This window comes from Somniosus microcephalus, chromosome 3 (genome assembly GCF_052327205.1).
Source record: "Somniosus microcephalus isolate GS21.2 chromosome 3, FLI_Smic_1.0, whole genome shotgun sequence".
NCBI classification, from domain to species: domain Eukaryota; kingdom Metazoa; phylum Chordata; class Chondrichthyes; order Squaliformes; family Somniosidae; genus Somniosus; species Somniosus microcephalus.
The window spans coordinates 335,688,103-335,702,376 of record NC_140989.1 but is presented as its reverse complement, the minus strand read 5'-3'; the positions used below and the strand labels follow the sequence as shown (position 1 = coordinate 335,702,376).

General features: G+C 43.1%; 1 protein-coding gene across 11 annotated transcripts in view; it reads left to right on the top strand.

Annotated features, from left to right (window-relative positions):
* The window catches only part of LOC147122263 (receptor-type tyrosine-protein phosphatase F-like), a 654,652-nt gene that overhangs the window by 410,083 nt on the left and 230,295 nt on the right, over positions 1 to 14,274 (top strand). For all 11 annotated transcript variants that reach the window (XM_085983216.1, XM_085983218.1, XM_085983215.1 and 8 more), the window contains exon 6: positions 4,376 to 4,486. In XM_085983216.1, the coding sequence (XP_085839342.1) occupies positions 4,376 to 4,486 (111 nt within the window). The remainder of the gene's footprint in view (positions 1 to 4,375; positions 4,487 to 14,274) is intronic.

The window sequence follows — 14,274 nt, the reverse complement described above, 5'->3', positions numbered from 1 at the left end:
AGATCCCCAAAAAACGGCTAAGACTTGCTACGCCCAAATGGCAGGATGAATGGGTTCACCAGGAGTTACTTCTATTTCTATAGTAATGTCACAGTAGCACTATTTTGGGGGATTATTTTATCTTCTAAAGCTGCAGTTTCCTTTTTGTTGTATTTTAAAGTCTAAATGGGATTGATCCAGTGATCCTGGTTTGTAGAATTTACATAATATTGTACTGTTTTGTGATTCAAACTTGGTAAATTCCTAGTTCATGGACCCAAACTTGTGCACTCACTTTTGTTATTGATTCTTAATGTGCTACCGCGTAGGAGCTATTGCCAGTTACTGTCTAAAAATTTACACAGTTTCTATTTATCAGTGGGATAGAGGTTAAATCATTAGGACATGTATTTGTTCAACAGCATAATGCGGTCCTGTTCCATAGGGTAGTGGTTAGGTACACGAGAGCTGTGATCTTTCAGTTGTGCAAAATCTGTGTTCTGAGATATTGGCCCGTAATTTGCGATCAGCGGCAAAGCATAGGCGTTTGCCACTGGCCCCGAACAAAGCTTCTCAAAGATCTCACAATCTCTGTGGCGAGAAGTTCAGCTTTTTTGACGTGCAGTTGAGATCAGTGCAGTTTAGTGGGAATTCCATAGCGCAAGCTGCTGTGACGTCAACAAGCTGTCTAAGCAGCCAATCACAATGCAGAATTCTCACAGACAGGGAACCAGGAAGTGAAGAACGAAGCTCCTTTTATTCTGACTTTTTAAAAATGTTAGAGAGCAAAACAAAGATTGGGGCTCTCACATGGGGAAAAGGTAAACTTGAAATAAATATGAACAAACTTTTTTTTAAATAGTTTTTTTTAAGTTTCTTAAAAATTGTAATTTTTAATATATTGGAGAAATTTGACACTCCACAAAATTAAAATTAATTTTTCAGGGCCTTAACATTTGTTCGGCAGTCAATACGCTGTTAAAACCCAAGTTACACCTAATCCAACAAGGTCTTATGAAAGGGAAATCATGTTTGACAAATCTGTTAGAGTATTTTGAAGATGTAATTAGTAGAATGGATAAGGAAGAACCAGTGGATGTAGTGTATTTGGATTTTCAAAAAGCATTCGATAAGGTGCCACTCAAAAGGTTATTACACAAAATTAGGACTCATGGGATTGGGGGTAATATATTAGCCTGGATTGAGGATTGGTTAATGGACAGAAAACAATAGGAATAGACGGGACTTTTTCAGGTTGACAGTCTGTAAATAGTGGGGTACCGCAAGGATCAATAGCCTCAGCTATTTACAATCTATATTAATGACTTGGATACATTACACTCAATCCCTTCATCTAAGTTTGCTGATGATACAAAGTTAGGTGGGAAAGTAAGCTGTGAGGAGGACGCAAATAAGCTGCAGAGAGATATAGACAGGTTGACTGAGTGGGCAAGAACATGGCAAATGGAATACAATGTGAGGAAGTGTGAAGTTATCCACTTTGAAAAAGCAGAATATTTTTTGAATGGTGAGAGACTAGGAAATGTTTGCACTCAGAGGGACCTGGGTGTCCTTGTACATGAATCACAAAGTTAACATGCAGGTACAGCAAGCAATTAGGAAAGCAAATGGTATGTTAGCTTTTGTTGCAAAGGGATTAGAGTACAAGAGTGAAGAAATCTTAGTACAATTATACAGGGCATTGGTGAGGCCACACCTGGAGTACTGTGTACAGTTCTGGTCTCTTTACCTAAGGAAAGACATACTTGCCTTAGAGGGAGTGCAACAAAGGTTCACTAGACTGGTTCCTGGGATGAGGGGATTGCCCTATGAGGAGAGATTGAGTAGACTGGGCGTATATTGCTTAGAGTTTAGAAGAATGAGAGGTGAACTAATTGAAACACACAAAATTCTTACAGGGCTTGACAGGGTTAATGCTAAGAAAATGTTTCCCCTGGGTGGGGAATCTAGAACACGGTGCCACAGTCTCAGAATAAGGGGTCAGCCATTTAGGACTGAGATGAGGAGAAATTTCTTCACTCAAAGGGTTGTGAATTTTTTGAATTCTCTACCCCAAAGAGCTGTGGATGCTCAGTCGTTGAGTATATTCAAGACAGAGGTCGATAAATTTTTGGGAATTAAGGGATATGTGGATAGTGCAGGAAGGTGGAGTTGAGGTAGAAGATCAGCCATGATCTTGTTGAATGGCGGAGTAGGCTCGAAGGGCCTACTCCAGCTTCTATTTCTTATGTTCTTATGTCTAACTTTTAATGGGGTATTTAACAGCGATATTACCATGGAAAAGCCCAAGTGTTCGTCAGTTTCACTGATTTCCCTGATTACACTGATTGCCGGCTATTGGCGGGAGGGGTTGGGGGGCACAGTGCAGCCAGTGTTGGAGCACTGAATGACTGACCGCAATTTCAGGATTTCCACGTTAGGATGTGCGTGCGCTAAATCCTGAAGTTGCGGTCAGTTTCAAAGGGGTAATAACAGCGAACGCTGTTCATTCACTGTTACTGCCCACTGCAAATTCCGGAGCAAAATGTTTATGGTTATAAGTATATGCCCATGCAAGTTTCAGGAAAGAGGGCTGCAAGTAATCTAGGCCCTGTTCGGGATTTAAAAAAAGGAATACTATATGCCTGGATTTCATTTTAGTGTCCTTTCCAGCAAAACTTTAGATTTCCTTTCTTTATACATTCTTTACTTCCCCATCTCACGGTAAGGTACACCATTTGCGATACAGCACAAACTGACGAGATTTAATTTTCAGGATTTTAAATACAGTCTCAAAAAGGATACTGCAGCTGAGATGAATGAACCATGAGCATTTCGAAATATCTAAAGTAAGATTAGTTTTCTGATTTGGGGGAATTATTTCTGAGCCTTTTATACAACCAGCGTAGGTGTATGGACAGTGAGATAAGTTTCTGTGAAACCCATTTGTAATATTGTTACACACAAATCATTTTGTAATTGTTATATTTGTAATATTTTGTTACTTCAAGGAAGACCTCCCACAACTGACTTGAATGATTAGCTTTTCCTCACTTTTGGAATAAATCCTGTACTCCGCAGACCCTCAGAATTGTCCCGATTATAGCTAGTTGATAAAACATCTCAAATGCTATATGGGTTGTTAAAATATCTTTATAATTGTGTCTATCTATGTAAATATAATAAAACTGTGTAAAATATTGACTGCTTTTGCTAGTGGTAGAATAATTTGGTCACAGGGTTATAACGTTGATCTGCAATATAACCAACTGCAACAAGAATGTTTTTGTGGATTATATGGCTGGTCAATCCCTGAGGACTGATGTTCCAGCCAAATTGCAAACACTGCAGTCAGTATTTTCTTTATTATACTCTTGGGCTACATTTTCTTAAAAATTCAGAAGCAACTGGGCATTCTATTCAGCAAAGCAAGCCTGCATTATGTGGTACCATTTGCTTATGCCTGTAATATATTGATGAAATCATTCTGTTTTCTGTGAAACAAATCTGTGGTCATATGGATGTAATTAAAATGTTTTCCTTCGTAGATTTTGGCTGTGAACATTTTTAAGTTGTTGAATAAAGCTAGATGTCCACCAGCCTCTGTTGTGCATTGTATGAAACGTGATGGGAAACAGAAAAGTACAATTTTCTGTACCGCATAGGGGTGAGGATGTCTTAGTCAAAGCTTTCTTAAAATAACGTTAAGTTTGCCATCAAAATTCAGCTACATTGCATACAAACTATTGACTCTGAATTTCTCAACTGTTGGATACAGCATGTGCATTGCCATGCAGACTTCCTCATTAGCAGGGTAAGGAGTATAGTGCTCTTCACACATTTTATGTAACTGCATGAATTTCTTGCTTATTCAGCATGTAAGGGTTGAAGTACTAGCCATAGCATGCACTGTTTAAGTGTAGAATAAGGATTGAAGCACTAGGCATGTTGTGTTAACAAAATTTATTCATGTTTATTCAGTCAGTTAAGAGCCACTCCAGCATGGAATTGTGAAGCTGGCTGAGGGTTAGTGGGGAGAGTCAGTTCAGTTTGATGATTAGAAAAATTTACCTGAATGGGATTTGATTTTTTTTTTAATCGATCCTTAAACATACTTCACTTTACTGTTCTCGTCACAATGGTGAAATCATTGTCGGTTCAATAGCAGTTTAAAACTGAAGATATTAGCCCAAGGGTGCAATAAAATATTAATGAAATATGTGTGTTTTCATTTCATTCTTTCACATTTTGGGGGGAAAAGACAAAAGTGCTTTTTGCATTTGAAAACCACCTTATCCTGTTCCACCACACTAATGTCTCACATTTTCTGTGTCTCAAATTTGGATCTCTTGTTGTTGGATCAGAAGTAACCAGAGCTGTCTGTGTTTTTATACAGGAGCCTTGCAGATTGAGAACAGTGAAGAGTCTGACCAGGGCAAATATGAATGTGTATCAACTAACAGCGCTGGAACACGTTACTCTGCTCCAGCCAACTTGTATGTCAGAGGTAGGAAGTGGGTTTCTTCAACTTGTTCCACATTTTAGCATGCTGCTACAAATGCCTAATTTGTGTGAGAAATTGTGTGAGAAATTATGCATTTAAATTAACCCCTTTTTGTAGTCTAATGATAGAAATTGCATTTTATATGTTGAGAATTGACACACCTTTTCTATATATAAAAACACACAGGATACCAAGAACATCTCTACCGAGCATCTGCAGAATGGGCTGCTTTCTCTGTTCTAAGCAACCAGAATATTGTTTAAGTATCTAAATCAAAGGTGCAATGTTTCTGCTTTTGTTTTTTGTTGTTTTTTCTCTCCTGAGGTTTCTGTTTTACCAAGAAGATCTGAATGGACACTTTGTCAGGATACCAGCATACTAAGGTATCTCCAGACTTATGTTGGTAATGTAAATGATGGATAGCTTCCATTTAAAGGCTTTATCCTTTTCAAAGTGAGTGATTAGTACTTTTGCTACATCTTCACTTGTATTGTCATTTTGACCTTTTTCCCAACTGGGCTGTGCTAATTGAACATTTCTAATTGGGCTCATTTATTCTTTTTGATATGAATAGAATCCTTTAAATTTAATTTTAAGAATGTGTCATCACATTCACATTCACATTCACATCACGCTTTATCATATGCTCTATCTTATATCAGCAAAATCCTGGAACAGTCAGAAACCTGAGCTACAAGAATGTGGGGTACAGCAACAGTAAAGAAATTGAAGCGGCAATTGTGGTCTCCTTACTGCCCACTTTGCACATGAAAATTGGGCAGTAGCGGGGAAAATATGGAGTGTTAGTTCCTCCTGTCCAGTTTGCACTGGTTTCAGAACTCTCCTGATTGTCCTTGGGGCAGGGGAGGGGGAATTCTAAGTGGCCAGAGTTCTCGCCTGAATAAATAGATGCATGCAAATCATGGTTGCTTGACATTAAGATGATGACATGATTTCCCGACCTTAATAACTGACAAACATCAATTCCTGCTCCATGGGTGGAAGAAGTTATTCGGTGCCCAATTCAAATAGTATTTTAAGGGTTTTTCAGGGCAACTGTGTGAAGCTTTTGGCTACATTTTTCTTGGACTAGCTTGTGGGTATTTTGTTCTTAAAGTTAGTAAAAGTTGCTTTATTTGTTCTGCATTGTTAAGGAGCTTTCCATTTCTTTCTTCATGGGGTACTTCGAGGAATCCCACTCTGGGGTGTGTGGGGTGGGGGAGGAGAGAGTAAACAGAGCTGCAGCTGGAGGGAGAGCCTCTCAACAGACTATATAGCCCCAGGGGAATGTACCTGCAGAGGAACATAAGGAGGCTTTGTTTTTCCAGCAAGGCAGTGATAGAGTTGTGACTTTACATCCAATGAAGTACTTTAGAAGTGTAATCACTGTTGTAATGTAGGAAAACATGGCAGCCCATTTGTGTACAGCAAGACCCCATAAACATCAATAAGATAAATGACCAGTTAATCTGCGTTAATTATATTGGTTGAGGGAAAAATGTGTGCCAGAACACCAGGAAAGCACCCCTGCTCCACTTCAAATAGTGCCATGGATTCTTGTACATCTACCTGACAGGGCCTCTGTATAATATCCAAAAGTACTACACTGAAGTGACAGCCTCGGTATGTTTTTAAGTGTCTGGCATGGACTTGATTGCACAGCCTTTTGACTGAGGCAACAGTCCTACTAGTGAGCCAAGGGTGACAGTAAGTCTTGATGGTTACAAAGTGTTGCTGTCATGTGTGAAAACCCCCAACAAGCTGGTAGTAGATGCTCCCTGGGAGGCATTCTAATGCCTTTAGTAATTGCTGGTGCACAGAAATCATCTTTTTAATTCAATGCTGGACCCCCTGAAGCCTGCACTTCTGTCATCAGCAGAGCTAAGATGTGCGCTGGTCCTGCGGTTAGCTCTTTCTTGGGCCTCAGTGTCAGCTGTGGCTCAGTTGGTAGCACCCTCTCCTCTGAGTCAGAAGGTTAGGTTGTGGGTTCAAGTCCCACTCCAGAGACTTGAGCACAAAAATCTAGGCTGACACTGTCAGAGGTCTTTCAGATGAGACATTAAACCGAGGCCCCATCTGCACTCTCTGGTGGACGTAAAAGATCTCATGGCACGATTTCGAAGAAGAGCAGGGGAGTTATCCCCGGTGTCCTGGCCAATATTCATCCCTCAATCAACATCACTAAAACAGATTATTTGGTCATCATAGAAACATAGAAGATAGGAGCAGGAGCAGGCCATTTGGCCCCTCGAGCCTGTTCCGCCATTTAATGAGTGCATGGCTGATCATCCAAATTCAGTACCCGGTCCCTGCATTCTCCCCATATCCCTTGATCGCTTTAGCCTTAAGAAATATATCTAACTCCTTCTTGAATATATTTAATGAATTGGCCTCAACTGCCTTGTGTGGTAGAGAATTCCACAGGTTCACCACTCTCGATGAAGAAATTTCTCCTCATCTCAGTCCTAAATGGCTTACCCCTTATCCTTAGACTGTGACCCCTGGTTCTGGACTCCCCGACCATCGGGAACATCCTTCCTGCATCTAGTCTGTCTAGTCCTGTTAGAATTTTATAAGTTTCAATGAGATCCCCTCTCATTCTTCTAAACTCTAGCGAATATAAGCCTAATCAACCCAATCTCTCCTCATACGTCATTCCTGCCATCCCAGGTATCAGTCTGGTGAATCTTCGCTGCACTCTCTCCATGGCAAGAACATCGTTCCTCAGATAAGGCGACCAAAACTGCACACAATACTCAAGGTGTGGTCTCACCAAGGCCCTGTACAACTGCAGCAAGACATCCTTGCTCCTGTACTCGAATCCTCTCGCTATGAAGGCCAACATACCATTTGCCTTCTTAACCGTCTGCTGCACCTGCATGCTTACCTTCAGCGACTGCTGCACAAGGGCACCCAGGTCTCGTTGCACTTCCCCTTTTCCCAATCTATTGCCGTTCAGATAATAATCTTGTCTTCCTGTTTCTACCACCGAAGTGGATAACCTTGCATTTATCCACATTATACTGCATCTGCCATGCATCTGCCCAATCACCCAACCTGTCCAAATCATACTGGAGTTTCTCTGCAACCTCCTCACAGCACACACACCCACCCAGCTTTGTGTCGTCTGCAAACTTGGAGATATTACATCTAGTTCCCTCATCTATATCATTTATATATATATTGTGAATAGCTGGGGTCCTAGCACCGATCCCTGCGGTACCCCACTAGTCACTGCCTGCCACTCAGAAAAAGACCCATTTATTCCAACTCTTTGCTTCCTGTCTGCCAACCAGTTCTCTCTCCAAGACAGTACCTTACCCCCAATCCCATGTGCTTTAACTTTGCACGCTAATCTCTTATGTGGGACTTTATCGAAAGCCTTCTGAAAGTCCAAATACACCACATCCACTGGTTCTCCCTTATCTATTCTACCAGTTACATCCTCAAAAAATTCCAGTAGATTAGTCAAGCATGATTTACCTTTTGTAAATCCTTGTTGACTTTGTCCGATCCTGTCACTGTTTTCCAAGTGCTCTGCTATTACTGTATATCTTTTATAATGGACTCTAGCATTTCCCCCACTACCGATGTCAAGCTTACCAGTCTATAATTCCCCGTTGCTGTTTGTGGGAGCTTGCAGTGCGCAAATTGGCTGCCGCATTTCCTACATTACAACAGTGACTACACTTCAAAAAGTACTTTATTGTCTGTAAATTGCTTTGAGACGTCCGGTCATCATGAAAGTCTTCTTTCTTTCCTTTCTTGCCACCTCCTTCTGCTCCTTCTCACATGGGCCTGGTGAATCCCCTCAAACTCTGTATCTAAGTTGTGCAGGAGTGGAAGCGGTAAATCTATGCCCTGGTCAAGGGCTTTCAACCCTCGCCATGTATGTGCCAGCATATCATAGTGTGTATGATGACCGGAAGTAATAACTAGTGTGGCCAAGAAGATGAAGTACTGGTGAGGGCTGCAGCAGTTTCTGAGAGTTTGAGTGAGACCAGAAAGGAGGTGCACTTGGATGCATTGCTGGCTTTTTACCTTTACTCTGCTGCTGTGTTGGATCCTGGACAGAAATCCACTTTCTGCTGGGGAAAATTCTATTTTTTTGCCAGCTTCTGGCCTTTACTATGACCTCCAACTTCACTGCTATTTCCTTTTAAAACTTAATTCACTGCTGAACTGCCTCTATTCCAGTACTGAGACAGATTCCTCTGGCTCAGTTGTTTGCCCCTCTTTTCACTCTTCAGTGAGTGAGCTCTGATCCATTTCTGCTGGTTCCCATCCTGCTCTGGATTCTAATCCCATCATGCTGAATGCTCTCTACTTTGCTGCTATTGACTTGCTTCCCATAGCTGCTAACTCCATTCGTCTTTCAGAACTCCTCATTCCCACACTGGACTGGGTTGATCTGGTTTCTCGCACTCCTGCTGCTGATCCTTATCTTGTGTACTTCTCACACCCATACAGCTGTTCCTCAGACCAGCTCCCTGGTCTGCACGGATCCTGTGGATATACCTTTCAACTGCCCCAGCTCCCTGGACTTTACTACTCTTGGTCCTCATGTTTCGCTCACACTGAACCTTACTTCTCTGTTAGTATATTAGATCTGCTAGTGCATGTTGCTAACATGTGATGCCACTATTCACCTCTACTGGACTCCTGGATCAACCTCTACTGGCTCATGGTCAACTCTCCATTCCGCCTCGGTCTTCTGATTCCACTGATAATCTCCAGTGATACTCTGCCCCTTGCACGGTTCCTGGATCCACTTTCTCCATAACTGTCTCCGAACCTGGATACTGGTTTGTGAATGCTCCAAGCTGATTCTACCCTTTCTACAAATCAACTTCATACCGACACAGGAACTCAAGACTTTAACTTTGGACTCTTTCATATCGCCTCCTCCCTCTGCTCTGTCTACAACCAGGGCATATTTCTCCTAAATATTGATGACATCATCCGGTAACACAACATGAGTTTTCACATGTACACTGATGATACCCAGCTCTACCTCTCCTCCACCTCTCTTGAACCCTCTACCGTCTCTATACTATCAGACTGCTTGTCCGACATCCAGCACTGGATGAGTAGAAATTTCCTCCATTTAAATATCGGGAAGACTGAAACCATAGTCTTCGGTTCACGCCACAAACTCCATTTCCTTTCCACTGATTCGATCTCTCTCCCCGGCAACTGTCTAAGGCTGATCAAGTCTGTTCGCAACCTTGGTGTCACATTTGATCACGAATTGAGGTTCCTACCTCATATCCGTTCTATCACTAAGACTGCCCATTTCCACCTGAGTAATATCGTCCGTCTCCGCCCTTACCTCAACTTATCTGCTACTGAAACCCTCATCCATGCCTTTATCACCTCTAGACTTGACTATTCCAATGCACTCCTGGCCGGCCTCCCTAGTTCTACTCTCCATAAACTTGAGGTCATCCAAAACTCTGCCGCCTGCGAGCTAACTCACACCAATCCCGCTCACCCATATTTCCCCTGTGCTTGCTGACCTACATTGGCTCCCAGTTAAGCAACACCTCGATTTTAAAATTTACATCCTTGTTTTCAAATCCCTCCATGGCCTCACTCCTCCTGATCTCTTCCAGCCCTATAATCCCCCTGGACCTCTGCGCTCCGCCTATCCTTGCCTTTTGACATCCCTGATTTTAAATGATCCACCATTGGTGGTCGTGCCTTCATTGCCTAGTTCCTAAGCTTGGAATTCCCTCCCTAAATCTCTCCGCCTCTCCACTTCCCTTTCCTCGTTTAAGATACTCCTGAAAACCTGCTTCTTCGACCAAGCTTTTGGTCATCTGCCCTAACATCTCCTTATATGGCTCGGTGTCAAATCTTTTTTTTTGATAACACTTCTGTGAAGCGCCTTGGGACGTTTTATTACATTATAGAATCATAGAATGGTTGCAGCACGGAAGAAGGCCATTCGGCTTGTCGAGCCCGGGCCTGCTCTCTCCAAGAGCACTTCAGCTACTCCCACTCCCCCGCCCTTTCCCCCATAGCCCTGCAAATTTTTTTCCTTCAGCTACTTATCCAATTCCCTTTTGAAAGCCATGATTGAGTCTGCCTCCACCACCCTTTCAGGCATTGCATTCCAGATCCTAATCACTCGCTGAGTTAAAAAAGTTTTTTCCTTATGTCGCCTTTAGTTCTTCTGCCAATCACCTTAAATCTGAGTCCTCTGGCTCTCGACCCATCTGCCCATGGTCTCGATTGCACAAAATCTAGAACTGAGGGCACAGTTTCAGGATAAGGGGTCGTCCATTTAAAACGGAGATGAGGAGGAATTTCTTCTCTGAGGGTCGTGAATCCTTGGAATTCTCTACCCCAGAGAGCTGTGGAGGTGGAGTCATTGAATATATTCAAGGTGGAGATAGACATATATTTGAGCTACAGGGGAGTTAAGAATTATGGGGAGCGGGTGGGAAAGTGGCATTGAGGCCAAGATCAGATCAGCCATGATCTTACTGAATGGCGGAGCAGACTCGAGGGGCCAAATGGCCTACTCCTGTTCCTATTTCTTATGTAAAAAGCCATCTCCAACCACTTCCTTAAACTTTTCACCACTCACACTCCTTGCTTCCTTCTGCATTAGCCCCAGAGAAATTTCTGGGGTCAATGTTCCCCAGGTCATTTACAACTGCACTTTTAAACTATCAACTGCCTAGTCTTTGCCCCTCCAGCACAGCAGTTCTGCAGCTGTTGATCTGCTCACCCACTCCCCCATCCCCCATCTTGAAGCCCTTGTCTTATCAAAACAATTACTCGCTCCTATCCTGGTCATTCCCCAATATCGCCCGCATCTGCGCTCCCTGAAGTCCAAGGGTACAGACTTGTGTGTAGCTGGTACACAATTGGTTGAGCTATCCATCAACAGATCTGGCTGGACTATATCCAAGTGCTGTTACTTTGCTCTCCTCTCCCAAAACCACTCACTACTCCAGGATCATGCTGGAGACCAAAGCTAAGCTCCGGCTTCTTTTCTCCACTACCAACCATTTCTTTAAACCACTCTCTCCTGCTACCTCTACTCTCACTTCCAACAACAAATGGCATGTTGGCCTTTATTGGAAGGGGGTTGGAGTATGAGTAAGGAGGTCTTACTACAATTGTACAGGGCTTTGGTGAGACCACACCTTAAGTACTGAGCACAGTTTTCGTGCTTTAGAGGTGGTGTAACGAAAGTTCACTAAACTGATTCCTGGTATGAGAGGATTGTCCTATGAGGAGAAATTGGGTGGATTGGGCCCATACTCTCTCTAATTTAGAAGAATGAGAGATGATCTCATTGAAACATACAAGATTCTGAGGGGGATTGACAGGGTAGATGCTGAGAGGTTGTTTCTCCTGGCTAGAGTCTAGAACTAGGGGGCATAGTCTCAAGATAAGGGATCGGCCATTTAAGACTGAGATGAGGAGGAATTTCTTCACTCAGAGGGTTGTGACTCTTTGGAATTCTCTAACCCAAAGGGCTGTGGATGCTGAGTAGTTAAGTATATTCAAGGCTGAGATAGATAGATTTTTGGACTCTAGAGGAACCAAGGGATATGGAGATCGGGCGGAAAGTGGAATTGAGGTCGAAGATCAGCCAGGATCTTATTGAATGGCGGAGCAGGCTCGAGGGATTGTATGGCCTACTCCTGTTCCTAATTCTTATGTTGGGGGTACATGGACTTTGTCACTAAGATTGAGATCACCCAAAGGCTTCCTCTGCTGCTTATTCCCTTTTCCTTGCCCACCAAGCCCTAAACTTGCAGTTTTCTCTAGTTTCTTATCTCCTTATGCCCTGTCCAAGCTCATCTTGTCCATGAGATCCACATCCTGCTCCCTTGTTGTCATTCCCAATAAACTGCAGACCACCCAACTCTTTCCTGGTCCCCATGCTGGCTGACATTGTAAATGGTTCCGTCTGTAGATGCTGTGCTCCCTTACTTTCAAAACCACTGTCATCATCCCCTCCTCAAAATATCTCTGTCCTTGCAAACTACTATCTAATCTCCAACCTCCACTTCTTTTTTAAAGTCCTTGACCGTGTTTTAGCCTCACAAAACCATGCCCATCTTTCTTGCAACTCCATGTTCAAATCTCTTGAATCAGGTTTCCATCCCTGGCACCATACCCAAAAGGCCGTAACCAAAGTCAAAAAGTACATCCTTTGTGACCATGGTGCATTTTCTCTCCCTGTCCTCCTCAAGCTGACTACAGCCTTTGATGCAGTCGACCACACAATCCTCCTCCAACATCTCTTCTCTGTATCCATGTTAGTAGAACTGTCTTTGCCTAGTTAAACTTTTACCAATCCAGAGCATTTCCAGCATTGGCTTCTCATCCTGCTCCTACATACACCTCTGTAACATTGCCTGCCCCGCCTCAGCCCATCTGCTGCTGAAACTTTCATCCATGCCTTTGTCACCTTCAGACTCGACTACTACAATGCTTTCCTGGTCTGCCCTCCATCCTCCACCCTCCTTATCCTGCACCAAGACCCGCTCGCCAAGCACTCCTGTCTTTGCTGGCCTACTTTGGCTCCCAGTCCCCCATAGGCTCCAATTTAAAATTCTGATCCTCATGTTTAACTCCATTCAATTCAATTCAATTGTCCTTGCCCCTTCCTATCTCTAACCTCCACCAGCCCTAGAACTACCACTTCCCACAAACTCTCCATCTCCGCTAAAAAAAATGAACATTGGTGCTAATTGTACAACATAACTGGCCTATTTAAAAAAGATATCAAAACTGCTGTTTCTTCCTCTTAAGGTGTGGTGTTGATCTGGCGTTCTGCAGGATCTCTAAACCAGCAACATATTAGGGTAATTAGATGACAGATTGACTAATTACAATGACAATCAGCTAACTGATTAATGCATTTATCAAGCAATATAGCCCTCAGGTGTTTCTCTGCTTTCAACCTCTGTACGTGTGAACTTACTCACTTTTTTGATCTTTTTGCAAAGAAAAGCATAATTCAAGCTTCCTTTCTTTAGTGCAAAGAACAAAAGTAACATTTAAAAAGGAAAATTTTCTTTTTTCCAGGATGGCTGAATTACAGGATGTTAATTACACATAATAGAAGAAGTAGAGAAGAATGGGGGGAATTTTAACCCCAAAAAATGGGTGGGTTTGGGTGGGAGGGTAAAGTGTTTTAAAAAAAAAGGAATCCTGACCAGAACCCACCTCCAAACTGCCCCGTTCCGGTTTTACCGGGCGGGGCAGCCAACCCGCTTCCAGGAGGTGGGTTGCCCATTTAAACATTGTAATGAGGCTGACATGCCTCAGATTTAACCTGCATTTTAAATTTAACTGTGGCTGGTCGGGTTTTACAGGCCTCAGGAAACCCGACAGTTAATGGAAGACGAGGACTGCTGTGTCCAGGAGGCAAGTCCTTTTACACTTATCTTCTGGATTCAGCGTCCCTGCCTAACCACGCCCGCCCCCCCCCACCCCCCAATCATTTTCCAGAGCCCCCGATGTTATCTCCCTAACCCCCTACCCCCGCGATGCTCGAATTCGGTCCCTGGCCCCTAGTCAATCCCTCCTCTCTGCGGCCTAGTGGGTTGGAAACAGGTTTGAAATGCAAATCAGGCCCTGCCGTTAAATTCGACAGGGCCTGTGGGAAACCTGTTCTCCCGGGTTTCCTGACCGCTTCCAAGCACCCCGCCTCCCGATTAAAATTCCAGACAATGTTTTTGCAATGGTGCCTGTTTTAGACAAAAAGGATGAAATTAAGCCTGTGGCAAAACTTAATTTGAATTTTCATTTATTTACTG